Source organism: Pipistrellus kuhlii, unplaced genomic scaffold, assembly GCF_014108245.1.
Source record: "Pipistrellus kuhlii isolate mPipKuh1 unplaced genomic scaffold, mPipKuh1.p scaffold_m20_p_6, whole genome shotgun sequence".
NCBI lineage: Eukaryota > Metazoa > Chordata > Mammalia > Chiroptera > Vespertilionidae > Pipistrellus > Pipistrellus kuhlii.
In genome coordinates this window covers 23,362,501-23,377,428 of record NW_023425562.1, presented here as the reverse complement: position 1 = coordinate 23,377,428, position 14,928 = coordinate 23,362,501, and the positions used below count along the sequence as shown (strand labels likewise).

Below are 14,928 nucleotides of genomic sequence, written 5' to 3'. Positions count from 1 at the left end.
TCCGTTGACATCTGAATTTCCCCTGTGAAGTGTGTATTCCCTTACCACCATTTCAGCCTCCTCTTTAATTATCTCACCGTCTAGATTAGGGGTGTCGAACTCAATCAGAGAAGGGGCCAAAATCTAAAATCCAGCCTAAATCGCGGGCCGAATGGTTTACTGAACAGTCATAAACTGTCATTGTGATGGAAACGCAGCGGAGTGCAGTGATGACAGCGCGGTGCGGGCCACATTGCAAGGCCTGGCGGGACGGATTTGGCCCGCGGGCCTTGTGTTTGACACATGTGGTCTAGATGGTTGTTTGTCGGTGGATTTGCTGGTGCTTCAAGCTGTCCTTCGGCATCACTTTAATTAATTTCCCAAAACCTTGCATCTCTTACAAGATTTGCCGTTTTATCTTGCAGTGATCTTGCTTTGTGCTGTGCCGCCCCGTGTTTGTAGTAGAGACTGACAAAGAGTGAACTGAGAGATGCAAAGTTCAAGCAGAACAAATAGCAGGTTGTTCATGGATATTTCTGTGCCGTGGCTTCTGCAAACTTTGGAGGCATGGACCTCAAACATAAACACCCTCCTGAGGATAAGTTGCCTCCTCCGGTTTTACAAAATGGACACGGTCACCTCTTAGCACACGTAAGCTGCCCTGCTGTGCCCACTCACATCCGGGGAGGCAGAGTCCTGCAGGGTTCCTGGAAGTGCGACGCCTCCCCACTCTCTGCAGAGCGGTTGAGAACAAGGGTTCTGCCTGGGGTGGGGTACGGGCTCAGCCACTTACAGCTGCATGAATTTGGACACGTTACTGAACTACTGTGATGATAATATTACTGCGTTCATAGGGTTTTGTGCAGATCAAATACGTGAAAACAGTGACACATAGGAAACAGTTAAGAAACGCTGACAGTGATGGTGATTTGTATGAGTGGCACAGCATCATGAAGTACACACCCCAGACAGTGTCCGATGGCGGTCACGGTGTCCGCGCGTCCGATGGCGGTCACGGTGTCCGTGTGTCCCATGGCGGTCACGGTGTCCACGTGTCCGATGGCGGTCACGGTGTCCGAGTGTCCAGAAGAGGCCTGCTGCCTCAGTAGGTGCTCAGTGTCTCTCTGAAGGATTCATGGATCAGCCTGTATCTGCTGCCCAGAGCAGCAGCTCCCACCCTCCCCCAGCGTTTCTAGACTCCTTTCTCCTCTCCTGTTTCTCTGCCCCCACACCCCTCCCACCACCTCGGCCTCTTTCTTCCTGGCCCCGCTGCACAGAGAAGAAAGGGCTGCGCTTCCTCCGGGGCCGGGGCCGGGGCCGGGGCCATGCAGCTGTCCTGCCTGCACAGGGGCCGCCTTCTCTCCGCTTGGCCTGCCTCCTGGTTTTGCTCCCCAGCCCGTCCTCTCCCCTCGTGTGCGCGCACGCACACAGCTGCTCCCTTTCCTCCTGCACCTGCCCCTCTGCCGGCCCCCTCCGCCTGTGGGGGTCACGGCTGTGTCTTCATTCACCCACAAAGGGCCCTCCCCCGCCCCGCACAGCAGGGGACCTGAGCCCCCCTTCCCCAGCTGCCCCTCCCAGGGCCCGGGCTGGCCCAGGCATCCGTGGGAGGCACACGTGTACACATACCTCGTCAAGCCTAATTTCTTTAGACTCCAACTTAATAGTCACTCCCTTTCTCCGGGGCCTTCCCGTTTCACAGCAGGTGGCAGTGGGTGTGGGGAGGCAGAGAACAGGGCTCTGCTTCGCACTCCTTCGTGACCTCGGCCTCGACCCGGCCCCCTCTGGGCCCGTCTCCCAGCTGTGCAGCCAAGTTACCGCAGGCGTGTGCGAGTGACCCAGGGCCTTCACATGACGGTACCCTGAGGGCCCATGACACACGTGGGGGGAGAGGGTCCCTGGGAGGAGGGAACGCTGGTGTGAGGCTGATGGGCAGGACTTCCGTCAGTGTCCAGGCAGCTCTTGGGAGCGCTCTCTGTCCCGCCTCTTCCTGTGGCGGTAACAGGTGCCACGACCTGGGTGGCTGGAAACCAGGGAGACATGTTCTGTCAGCGTTCTGGAGGCCAGAAGCCCAGAATCGAGTGATGTCGGGGCCACACCCCTTTGGAGGCTCAGGGAGCATCCTTTCAGTCCGCAGGCCGACGCTCTATCCACTGAGCCAAACCAGTTTCAGCTGCTCTACTTTTTAAAAATAAATAAAATACCAGGCAGGCCCAAAGTAAGCATATCTGTGGCATAGATTTGGCCCACAAGCCACTCACCAGTTTGCAGACTTTTTTCTAACCTGATGGTTCTCGAGGGAGCATACCGCCCCCTAGGGGTTAAAAATCTACGAAAGCATTTCTGGTGTTTATAAAGGTTGGGGATGCTGCAGGCTTCCAGGGGGCAAGGACCAGGGACCTTGGATGCCCTGCTCTGCACTGAGAGCCCCACCTGGTCCCCATATTGCCTGGTATTCTACATGGCTTCACAGTTTTCTGTTACATCATTGTGTGATCCGGTAGTAATGTTGTCTGAGCCTCGACCCTAAGTATATCTTCTATATATATAAAAGCCTAAGTGACCTGTATGACGGAACAACCGGTCACTATGGCGTGTACTGACCACCAGGGGCAGACGCTCGGCGCAGGAACTGCCTCCTGGTGGTCCGTGCGCTCCCACAGCGGGAGTGCCGCTCAGCCAGAAGCCGGCTTGTAGCTGGCGAGCGCGGTGGCTGCCTGCAGCTTCTCACACTGCTACATCCTCCGAGGAGTCCTGGATTGTGAGAAAGCATAGGCCAGGCTGAGAGCCCCTCTTCCTCCTCCCTACCTTGCACAAATCCGTGCACCGGGCCTCTAGTTTTATATATAAACACGAAAGGTTTTTTGCAATTTTAATATGGCCTGAGTTTTCCAGGAATGTAAGGGATAAGTAAATGGAGAAAATATCTTTTTATTATTATTGACATTATTATAAGTGTCCTCTGTTTTTCCCTCCTCCTTTTTGCCCACTTCCACCCAGCCCCCTCCATCCTTTCGCTGCCCTTCACCACTCTGCTCTCTGTGTCCACAGGTTATGCATGTCTAATTTCTTCACCTCTTTTTATCCAGTGCCCCCGTTCTCCTCCCCTCTGACCCCTGTCAGTCTGTTCCATGTATCTGGTTCTATTTTTTTCGTCATTTTGTTCATTAGATTCCACATATTAGTGAGATCACATGGTACTTGTCTTCTCTGACTGGCTTATTTCACTTAGCATAATGCTCTCCAGGCCCCTCCATGCTGTCTCACAAGGTAAGATTCCATTGTGCAATTGCACCATCCACTGATGGGCCCTTGGGTAGCGTCTAGATCTCAGCTGTTGTGCTGCTCTGAACATGGGGGCGCCTATATTCTTTCTGACTGGTGTTTTGGGACTCTTAGGATATATTCCCAGAAGTGGGACTGCTGGGTCAAAAGGCAATTCCGTTTTTAATTTTTTGAGGAAACACCATGTTTTCCACGGTGGCTGCACTGAAGAAAATATTATATTTGAATACAAAACCCTTCCCAGAGTCACTCCCTGATGCTGAAAATGAGGAGCTGCTGGCAGTGCCACCCAGAGCATTTGAATTGCAGATGCCACGGGCCCACCCAGGCTGCGCCAGCCCGTGGCTGTCACACACCCAGCGAATCTGCGTCTAGGTGACGGCATCTGCCTGCTTCGTCGCTCCTCCTTGATGGATGTGCTCGGGAGTTCGCACTGAAATTCGTCTTTGTTATAAATTGCCTTCCTTTTATTCTTCTTGGGGATCACAGTTAGGGCATTGTATTGATTTTTTTTTTTCTTTTTTGAAATGATGTGCACAGGTAGCGTTTGTCACCTATAAATTTCCTTTCAGGGAAATAAGGGAGCATTACACAATATTTGTCACAGAGATGGGGCATCCGTCTCGTGGCGTTGAGAGCAGCTCTTTGAAGGATCGGCTTAGTGTCTGGTTCCTCCGAGGCGATAATGAGATAGCCATTGATTGACAGTCTCCCCGGGCCCTGTTCGGAGGGTCTGTTATGGGTTCCCTCCCCCTCCCCCATCTCATCCTTCTGGACAAAACCACTCTTGAAAGGGGCAAACAGGTTTTCAGATACAACTCACCTTGCCGTTGACTCAGCAGGCGAAAGTAACTGTCCCTAGTGCCGGGGAGCCCTCCCTGCTGCCTAACCCCATCCCCGCCATAATTGAGTTTCCAGGAAGTAGATGGGCCCTGATCCTCGTTTGCTGGAGCTGCATGGAGTGGGTGGCGAAGGCCAACATTTAATTAGAGGCCCGAGCAGCCCGCTTCCATACCTCTGACACGCAGGCTGCAAATCCCCGGGCCTCAGGATCATCTACAGCCTGGCCTTCTCCATAGCAATGACCTTGACGAAAACCGGGAGGGCCAAACTCAGGTGCTTGTGAAGGGAAGGGCCAGCGGAGCCCTCAGCCTTCCCTCTGGTTATTTGCTGGTCCCTGTGTCTCCCCAGGCAATCAGCCAGCCCTCCCCTCCTCCCAGCAGCCGGAAGCAGCTTTGGGAAAAAAATGGAAATCTAATCATGTCCCTCCCGGCTTACAACCCTCTACAGCCGCACACTGCTCTTAGAATAAACTCACAGATTCTTGCCAGGGCTGCCAAGGCCTGGCACCTCTCTGCCCACGTCCGCTACCTCTCTTCATTCCTTCCTAACAACACCTGACCCCTTTGCTGTTCCTTAAACATTCCAAGGTCCAACCTGCACGGGCCCTTTGCACCTGCTGCCTCTGCCTAACGCGCTGCTCACACAGCTCGCTTCTCGTCACCATGGACCTCCCATCCCTGGCATCCCTTCCTCCTCCATTAGCTGTCCCCACCCCCGCCACTCTCCACCATGATTCTGTTTTATGTTCTTCCTTGAAATGATCTCGGGTGTTTTGAACTTACTTCTGGCCTGTCTGTTCACTGCTGTATCACCAGCCCCCAGAACAGTGCCTGGCAGGTACTGGGTACTCAGTAAAGATTTGAATGGATGGATGGCTCTTAGGCCTTCGGCTTGAAGTAAGCAGAAAAGGAGAACAAAATGGAATTCGGATGACTATTTTACTTGTCCAGCATTAAAAAGTCCAACTGAGATTAATTCAGACAAACTTAGCTGAGTCCCGGTGCTCAAACATGTTCATCAGAAACCTGTCTGTCTGCTTCTGGAATGCGCTTTCACTTGGGTTGGCTTTCTTCTGAGGAGGTCCTCCTTGGTGATGTTACGATGGTCCCCACAGCTCCCATCTCGCCAGGGTCTTGGCCTGGGCTGACAGAGAGCGTGTCTTTCCAGGGCTCCAGCTAAAGTCTCAGGGGAGGCTTTCATTGGTTCACCAGGGTCATGTGTCCCTCCATTCCCACAAGCCAGGGGAGATGGAGCATCCTGATTGGTCAGGCCCAGATCTCACCTCGTATCTGGGAGACAGAAACAAGCTCACCTGAGCAGGTAGGACTGAGAGAGGAGAAAAGTTGGTTCCCTCAGGTGGCAGTTTCCAAAAGACAGGAGAGTGGATGCCGAGCCAGAAAGGAAAACAGATGTCTGCTGCAGAAACCCAAACCAAGCTCCCTCCTCAGAGGGCAAGGGCGAGGAGGGCATTCCTCCCAGCCCCCACCTTCTCGTGTGCTTCCCCACAGGTCTCTCTCTCTCTCTCTCTCTCTCTATTCAGCAAGATCCCTTCTCTGTTATCCAGAACTTTCCATAGCATTGATTTATCACTTTGTGCAGCCATTTGCATTCGCTGTCTTTTCGGGAGAAAGAGATTCACGCGGTAACCTTGCGAGCGGCCCAAAGTTAAAAGGATCCCGTTACAGAGTGTAAGAGGCGCCCCCGCCCTCGGCGCTCTGGGGCTCTGGGTTTATTTAATGCATTTCTTCCCGGCCTTGCTTCCTCAGCCCGTTTGTCTGCCAAAAAACAAAGACTTCAGCCCTGTGGCATTTCACATCCAATATTTATGGTGTTCTAGAGTTTGCAAAAGCACTTCCTCCCCATTTATCACTGGTTCCTCCGGAGACCTCGGCTCCGCCCCCAGAAAGTTAGCGGACTGTTCTCTTCTGCCCAAGCCAGGTGCCCCGAAAGCCCGCTGACAGAGGGTGAAGGTCTCACCCCGCGGGTGCTTCCACTGGCAGCGGGGCCCGGGTTGAAACCAGGCCTGGACCGGGCTGGCTGCTACCCTGTACCACCCGGGACCAAGTTTGGGTCTTGCAAAATGGCAGCCGACAGCCTGAGTCCAGCCCTCAGCTCAATAATATTCCCTTTGGGGTACAAGGCGTTTTTTAAAATCTGGAAATGTCACCCAAAAAAATACATATTCCAAGCTTTTCTTTAAAAAAAGTAAATAGCCCTCACCAGTTCGGCTCAGTGGATAGAGCGTCCGCCTGCAGACTGAAAGGTGCAGGTTCCATTCCGGTCAAGGGCATGTACCTTGGTTCCGGGCACACCCCCAGTTGGGGGTGTGCAAGAGGCAGCTGATCGATGATTCTCTCTCATCAGTGTTTTTAACTCTCTATCCCTCTCTCTTCCTCTCTGTAAAAAAATCAATAACATATATATTTAAAAAAAAACAGGGGAGCGCGCCTGGGTCAGAGGCAGAAGGTGGGTCATCTGGGACCTGGCAGGCTGCCACAAGGACTCGTGTTTAAGCTCAAGTGTGATGCGGAGCCGCCAAAAGCGTCTGAGCAGCGCCGTGGCTCGGGATTTAACGAGATCTTTCTGGACGGTGGAGGGCAGGAGGACGGGGACGATGCTCCTGCAGGGTTCAGGCGGGAGAAAGTGGTGGCGTGGACCGGGCTGGCCGCGGTGAGAGGTGCCAAGTGCTCAGCCTGAGTCTGTTCTGAGGATGGAGCTGCTATGACCCCTCATCCGTGGGCGTGAGGAGGGAGGCGATGTGGCCGAGCCCATCACGTCCCCCGGAAGGCTAGGAGAAGCAGGCTCACAGGGACCGCTCCAGAGACCGGGGTCACATGCCGATTGGGCTCCAGGCAAACGGAGCTGGAGAGGAACACTCTGTGTGTAACAGCCCAGAGGACACTGGAAACAGTCACGCGTGTGGAAATCACCATTTTCAACCACCAGATCTGAGGGTTCCAGCTTTTGAGCAGCTGTCACATGAGGGGCTCTTCCGAAACTCCAACCCCTTTCCACCTGTGAGTTTCCTAGTCAGGATCCAAAGACCCAGGGTAGAGTCTGATTGGCTGAGCTCAGTCACACACACGCTGTGGATGGAAAAGAGCACTTTGATTGGCAGTCAGGACCTTTGTATTTGGGAGGAAACGGGGGTGCAGTGGGTGTACTTTTTTTTTTCTTTTTTTTAAGAAATTACCTAAAAGAAAGTGTTTGTGTATCTGTATATTTATGCAAGTGTATATATTGGTATATTAGCTCCAAAATATGGGGGAAATTGCCAAAACAAAAAATGAGTAAGTATTTAATGCAGTATTTATATGTAAGTAGAAATCGTGAAATATAGCATGATTCAACCAGCCAGCTCTGGAATATCTCGGCTCTTGGTTATTTATCGATTATCTCTGTGCAGGATGTGGGTGGAGGAGCGTGGGAGGAGTGTGCGCTGAGAGACGCCAATGTTCTTCAAACAGCTGCGTTCACAGTTCCTCCCAGATGGTCCCGGGGGAGAGGCGGCTCCCGGGGAGGCACTGGGTGCTGCCGGCCCCGTTGGGCTGTGCCAGGCCCTCCTTCACGGTGGTTCCTCCGCTTTGCGTCACAGCAGGCAGTGGCTTGCTGTCATGTTGCCCTCCGGGGCTCAGAGGGGTGAGGGCCTTTGCCTGGGGTCCCCTGGGTAGGAGGTGGCCGACCAGGGTTCAAACCCAGACCGTCTGGCTTCAGACAGGCTGTCGGCCCGCTCTCCCGCTTCACCTCTGCTCCCCAGGGGAAGGGGCACTGCTGCCCGCAGGTGCCAAACACAGCATCCCCCACGCTGGCCCAGCCTGCTCACCAGCACCGAGAAATGAGCCTGGCATTCCTGTTGGAGTCCAGTGCCAAAACCCTCACTTCCCTCTTCTCCTCCCATCTCCAACACCATCCTCGGTCTGTCTGCCTGCCTCCGCAGCCCCCGGCCGCAGCGAGACACGGCTCTCACCAACCACACATGCGCTCACTGTGAGGCGAAGTCCGTTAGAGGCAGGGCTGGGGGAGAGCAGCGGGGCCTGCCTCTCCCCTCCGACTCCGAACGGCTCCCCCGCAGCACGTAACTCAGACAGATGGAAGTGCAGTGGCCTGGAGGGACGCAGCTCGCAGCTTTCCAACCAAGAGCTCCTGGCACAGGCCTGCAGGGCCAGGAGAGTCTTGCGAAAGGATTCAGGGGTTAATATCCCCTCAGTGGATGGAGACTGAGGGGTCCCAGGTTCGATTCCGGTCAAGGGCATGTGCCTGGCAGGAACTGAGCAGCACGTGTGCGCCATGACCGTCTGGCTGTGCAGAAAGCGCCACCATCGGCCGCTGATCGCAATGCCCATGTTACGTACACCTCGCTCTGCAGCGGGCAGAGCCAGGTGCGAAGTTTGTACCTCATGTCATTACCGTGAACATACTGTGGTCGCCACGTGGGAACCGTGCGGTGGGGAGCTGGTCTCGAACGGAACTGTGCCCCCTGAGGTGTGCACATCGGGACCTGCAGCATGAGGGCGGCCTGCAGTGGCTGCTCTTCTTCCTGTCGACATCGCCATATGCTGCTGGGGTGGCATGTACTTCGAACGGGGGAGACCCCCTAAGCCCGGCCACGGAAGAGTTGAGAGCGCTACGGAGAGCGCGAGCGATCGCGATACGGCGCGCGCTCGTACCGCCGCTAAATATCTGCGCCGGCGTCCAGCATAACCGAATCACCCCCCATCACCCCCCTCCTTCTCCTGCGCCACCTCTCACTCTCCCTCTCCCCCTGCTACCCCACCTCTCATCCCCCCACTCTACCTCTCACTCTCTCCCTCTACATCCCTCCTCCCTCCCTCTTTCTCTCCTCTCCCTCTCTTCTCTCTCTCCCTCTCTCTCTCTCTCTCTCTCTCTCTCTCTCTCTCTCTCTCTCGTCTCTCCTCTCTCTCTCTCTCCCTCTCTCCCTCCCTCTCTCTCTCTCCTCTCTCTCTCTCTCTCCTCTCTCTCTCTCTCCAGCTCTCACCTCTGCGCTGTCTTCCATGTAGCTTCAAACGCCCTCTTAGTGGCAAGCTGACCCCAAACGGCCGTAGGCCCTGTGAAGAGATGTCTCTCTGCCAGCAGCTCCTTAAAAGTCCGGGGCTGAGCCTCATTGGCCGCCCTTGGGTCACGTGCCTGTGCGTGAGCCAATGGCAGGAGCCCGGGGAATGCGGTGCTCTGACTGGTCTGCTGAATTCAGGTCAGCGCCTGTGTGTGAAGTGATGGTTCCCAGAGGATCCCCGTGAGGACCAGGCAGGCTAAATCAGACTCCACAGCCGGTATATATGCCCCCCACTGCCTGGCACCCCGGTACCTGCTCCCTCCGTCTTTTCCCTCGATGCCAGCCCTGCTTCCCAGGGGCAGCCGGCAGCCAGCACACCGTCAGTGGCCTCTCCGAACCCGCCTGCCAATTGCTCCGCCCCCCACGCCAGCCCCCAGCTCGCTCTCCCTTCGCACCGACCTCGCCGGGAAAGCTCGGTGACATCAGCCAGGACACAGGCTGTATTCTTCCGCGTGGTTCTCACTCCCGCTCCCTCTCCTGGCTCCGTGTCCCCGCCCGCAGCCCCGGGGCCCATGCTGATTTGCTTGTCCCACCTCATCTGGTGCCAGAATAACCGTTTTAAAAGCTGCCTTGGGGAAATCTAATCAAATGAGAACAAAATCTAATTTGGCACTAAAAGCTTGCGACTGAAGCCCCGTTTTCCAGGGCCTGGTGGGGCCTGAATAATAGACTCTGCCTGGGCTTTTTCAGGGCTGAGGGCTGGAGAGAGGGGAGGCATGTGAAAGAGGAGATTCTCGCAGAGGAAGCAGCTTTGACACCCGTGGCATTGGACGATAATGGGCCGGGGTAGGCTTCCAAAGGCACCTGCTCCCCGCCCCCGAGAAAGCGTTATCTCACCCGCCGGGCCAGGAAGGGAAGCGTGTTCAGGAGGTCCCGAGCCAGGGACGTGGGAGTCTGGGGGAGAGCTCGGCAAGCCCTGTCTCCGGGGCTGTGTGCACCACAGGGAGGTTCTGTGCTGCTCCCATTCTCATGGCCCCGCGTTCCTTCCGGAACACACCAAAAGCCGCGGCCTGTTCCCAGGAGGGTGGACACGGAGTGCCCAGTCCGGCGTGTAACATTTCGGAGGACATGTGCTCCGCTTTAAGTGTCCCCATCGTGCTTCCTGTGGCTTCTCCTCAGGTGGAGTCCAGGGCCCTGCCCCACCGGGCCCCCACCAATGTCATCTCCTCCCTCCCTCCTGGCCTCCTGGGGTTCTTCCCATGCCCCACGCTTCCCCTGCCTCAGGACCTTTGCACTCGCCGTTGCCTCTGCTGGGAGCAGTTTTCCTTGTATTCCTGTATTTGCTCTGACTCACGCTCATCCTCCCTCCCAGAGGCCTCCCCTGACCACCTGGCCCAACGGTGCCTCCAGGGGCCCATCTCCGCCTCTGCCACTCTGTCACGTCATCATCCTTTATTTTATTTTTAACGCATTGTTACTCCCTTCCGAGAGGAAGGGAGAGGGAGAGAGAGAAAAACATCAATGATGAGAGGGAATCATGGATCAGCTGCCTCCTGCACATCCCCCCCCCCCCCCCCCCCCCCCGGCGATTGATCCCGCCATCCGGGCAGGTGCCCTGACGGGGACTTGAACCATGACCTCCTGGATCATAACTGGGCCACCCCGGCCGGGCTGTATGCTTCATCGTCATTCTCACCAGCAGCACCAGCTTTATTTGTCACCGCCTCTGCTTAGCCGTCAGTCCCGGGGAGGGCAGGGATCCTGTTGGGCTCACCCACTGCTGTGTCTCTGGGCCTCGGACGGCTCCTGGCATTCCCCAGGTGTTTGGTGAATCGCTGTTACATGGACAGACTGGTCTTTACCATGCCTGGGCACACAGCCTCTGCCGCCCACTTAGTGTTTTTCTCTCAGCCGTTTCATTCTTTTTACCTCCTTTATCGCAAAGGCGAGTGTTTACGTCACCACCGTGAACAGAAAGCAGCAGGGCTCTGTGAGGGGTCTGACTAAAGCTTACCTCCTTCCTTGTTGAAGTTCTGAACCCGTTGGAAGTAAAACCCAGGAGTCAGCAAACGGGAGCCAAAGCGGCACTTGGAGGGATGAATCTGACGCAGGCTGGGCTGGAGGGCACTGGCTTCTTCCTGAGGGCCGTGGTGGCTGCTGCTGCTCACGACTTCGGGCGATCGGGTGAATGAGTGCAGTTCTGTTGGGTGAATGTCCGGGACTCGAGCTGCAGGCTGTATAAGTATGTCCAAGGCTAGCCAACGCTGCCACACCGTCTTCCCGGCGGAGGGACCAGCGTACGCACCGGCCGGCAGTACATGCACCTTCCCGATGCTCTGCTTCCCCGCCAGCACTTGCCGTTGTCCATGTCTTCGCCTTAGCTACGCTAACGCTACGCTAACGCTGTCCATCCATCACTACTCTGGAATCATCCCTCTCTGCGGTGTCTTGCTGCTCCTGCCTTCATTAATAATCGTTTTTAAAGACACCTTTGATTCTATGGTAAAATGCTTTAATAGGTCGGTAACTATTTCAGAACAATCGGCTTTCCCTGTTGTCCTGTATATCCTGTTTGGTGAAAACGCTCAGACGGGGGCTCAGACCCGGCTGGCTCCCTGCGGGCCCGGCTTCGGACGGGCGGGCGTGTTGGGCCTGGAGCGCAGGCAGCGGGCTGCCTCGGGAGGCTCTGCTCGCGCCCTCACTGTCCTCCCGGTCCCTCCCCCTCCAGCTTTCTTCGGGAAGTACCTGAACGAGTACAACGGCTCCTACGTGCCGCCCGGCTGGAAGGAGTGGGTCGGCCTCCTCAAGAACTCCCGCTTCTACAACTACACGCTGTGCCGGAACGGGATGAAGGAGAAGCACGGCTCTGACTACTCCAGGGTAAGCGCCGCCGCCTCTGCAGCCCCCGCGCCGTCCTGCCTGCGCCTCCAGGACGGAAACTCTGCTGGCTCTGCTGACAGACTGCCTGTCTGTCTGCTCCCGAGCCGGTCAGCCCCCGGGGCAGGGCCGGCCGGTTCGGCTCTGCCGTGTCCTGCCTCCTCACCGTCCCCCCCGTGTCTCCCTCCGCCAGGACTACCTGACCGACCTCATCACCAACGACAGCGTGAGCTTCTTCCGCACGTCCAAGAAGATGTACCCGCACCGGCCCGTCCTCATGGTCATCAGCCACGCCGCCCCCCACGGCCCCGAGGACTCGGCCCCCCAGTACTCGCGCCTCTTCCCCAACGCGTCCCAGCACATGTGAGCAGCCCGGCCACGGGGCCGGGAGGGGGAGGCGGGAGGGAGGGTCACGGTCTGAGCCGCAGAGACGGGCTGAGCTGACGCCCCGGGAACCGTTCTCTGCGGGGAGAGAGGGACTCACGTCCCAGGGGGCGGGCTGTCCGCATGGGACCCGCATCCTCCCGCGGGCCGGTCTGTGGCGAGGGCCGCACTTCGGCGGAACGGGTTTCCGTTGTGACCCTCTCCCTGCAGAGCCTCCTGTGGGGGAGGGAGGGTCCGCAGCGTGGCGGGACCTGCAGTGTCTCCGCGGCCTTCACTGGCATCGGCCCCGCGGCGGGCTCGACGCTGAGCCTTGGCCGCACCGAGTCACTGCACCGCCCCAGGAGCCGGGCTGTGTCCGTCCGCAGACTCCCCTGACCCCCGGCCCTCCGGCCGGTGTGCCGCCCCGTCTGGGAGCCAGGGGACGGGACTGGCCTTGGGGAGGCGCTGGCTCGGGCTCCACTCGTGCCGATGAGGGGGCTGCAGCACCGGAGGCCGCCCGGTCACCCCCGTGGCGGCTCCCCAACCGACGGCCTCTCACGGAGAGACCGTGGCGACAGGGAGAGGGGGGCGGGGAGGGGGGCGGGCGGCCAAGGTGGACGTCGACATCTCATGGCCTAATCCCTGGTGGCACCGTCACTGCCACAGGCCGCAGCCGTCCTCCCGGGAGGTTCTGCTCTCCGGCCTCAGCCACCTCCGCTCGGCGGAGACACGCAGCAGCCCTCGCTGGGACACGGGGCGGCACGGGCAGGGCACGCTGCTGCTTCGTGTGCCCTGCACTCGGGATGCGTGGCTCCCCTCGGCCCCTCTTAGCTGATTTCCCGCAGCATCCAGAGGCCACCAGGGGTGTGGGAACCTCTGTCCCCTGGGCTCTGGGAGGAGGATTTGGTAGGGGATGAGCTGCCCTCACCCCTAGAGGGCAGCACTGCCCCCCAGCACACTCCACCCTCCCCATGCACCGCTCCCCTTGGCCGGAGGGGCACTCGGCCGGCTCAGGCCCCCTCGGGGAGAGGCCGTGGAGAGGCTGTGGAGAGGGAGGGTCCATGGGGAGGGAGGGTCTGCTCTGCGTCTGTGGCTTCTCCGTTAGAAGGTGCTGGCGGCTCCCTTCCCGCCCCCGGCAGCCCTGGTGCTGAGGAGATGGTTTGACATTGGCTGCTCATTTATTTTCCCTTTGAAATGAAAATCACAGAAATTGGACATGAGCGGCGCCCGCTATGACTTACCCAGAGAGCCCCTCGCCTTATTAGGGGTGTGTTTGGAAGGCTCTCCTCTCTCTGGGGTGTCATCATTCCTAAGACAAAGCCAGAACGCTCTGCAGCTGGACCGGGCGGTAGGGGGATGGAGCCCTGCAGGTTGGTGTTCCAGATCTTCCCACTGGGAGGCGCCGCAGACTCCCCGGTGAGCCTGGGCCTGGGCCTGGGCCTGGGCCCGGCCCGGGGGCTGAGAAGCGCTCTTGCTGCCATGTTGTCCTCCTTCCCTCCCAAGCACACCCGCAGAGGTACCAACTGATGTGCACACACAAACACAGCACATGCACAAGCATGAGCACACAAACACGGATACACACAGGCCAGACACAAATACACATACAAAGATACAGGTGCACGCACAAACCTGTGCACACAGACACATACACAAACACACAGACGAGCACAGACGCATCAGATTCAGACACAGATGTAGACACAGAGACACACGCTTAAAGATCCGCACAGGGACACAAAGACAGATACCAGCAGACTCACACACACAAACATGCAGAGACAAGGAGACGCCACCGTCAGGCTTGCGCGTACATAAATGCACTCGTGCACACAGGTGCACGCACACGGATGCCCGCCCCAGAGCTGTGTTTCAGGTGTGGCCTCCGGTTGTGGGTTCACGGCTCCCTTTTCTAACCCATGGAGGCCAGGCCGGCTCCCAGCCTGCGGGGCGGGGCTGCAGGGCGGTCACCCTCCCACCGCCCCAGCCTGGGGGCTCCTCCCGGACGCCCAGCTCTGCATGCCCAGGCATTCCTGGTATTCTGCAGGAGGCGAGGGGGCAGCTCCCTGCAGCTGCTGGCTCTCTGAGGGAGCCTGGCCTCTGCCGGCCAGCCGGCCTGGGCTGTGCAGCCTCTGCTTCAGAGAACAGGCTTTGGATTCAACCTCCACAGACTCCTGACAAACGCCCCTCGCTGGTCTCCAGGACAGACACCGGCCTGATAGATTCAGGCAGGGGGGAGGGGTGATTGCTCAAAACTGCCTCCCGGAATGCGGCCCCCGGGGCCTGCGGACCGGGTTCCCACACGCCCAGCAGCTCTGAGAGGCTCTGTGCAGCGGCCGCCCTCCTCCAGCTCCTCGGAGGGTGGCGGGAGCTTGTTCCCGGGAATGTTCTACACGCGGGTCAGGCCCCGGGCTAGCCCGCAGGGGCGAGGCAAGCTCCTCATCAAAGGGGCCTGGGCCCGGATGGATTTAAGGCAGGAGACCGCCCGGGGCTGGAAGCGAAGTCCAGCGGGACCCGAGCCTGTGACTCACCCGCTCTGCATAGCAACCGGTTCCACACGGCCAGGCAGTCCC

At 57.9% G+C, this 14,928-nt stretch overlaps 1 protein-coding gene across 3 annotated transcripts in view; it reads left to right on the top strand.

The window, feature by feature from the left end:
* Positions 1 to 14,928, top strand: part of SULF2 (sulfatase 2) — an 86,063-nt gene that overhangs the window by 50,581 nt on the left and 20,554 nt on the right. For all 3 annotated transcript variants that reach the window (XM_045574314.1, XM_036419672.2, XM_036419671.2), the window contains exons 4-5: positions 11,844 to 11,995; positions 12,186 to 12,355. In XM_045574314.1, the coding sequence (XP_045430270.1) occupies positions 11,844 to 11,995; positions 12,186 to 12,355 (322 nt within the window). The remainder of the gene's footprint in view (positions 1 to 11,843; positions 11,996 to 12,185; positions 12,356 to 14,928) is intronic.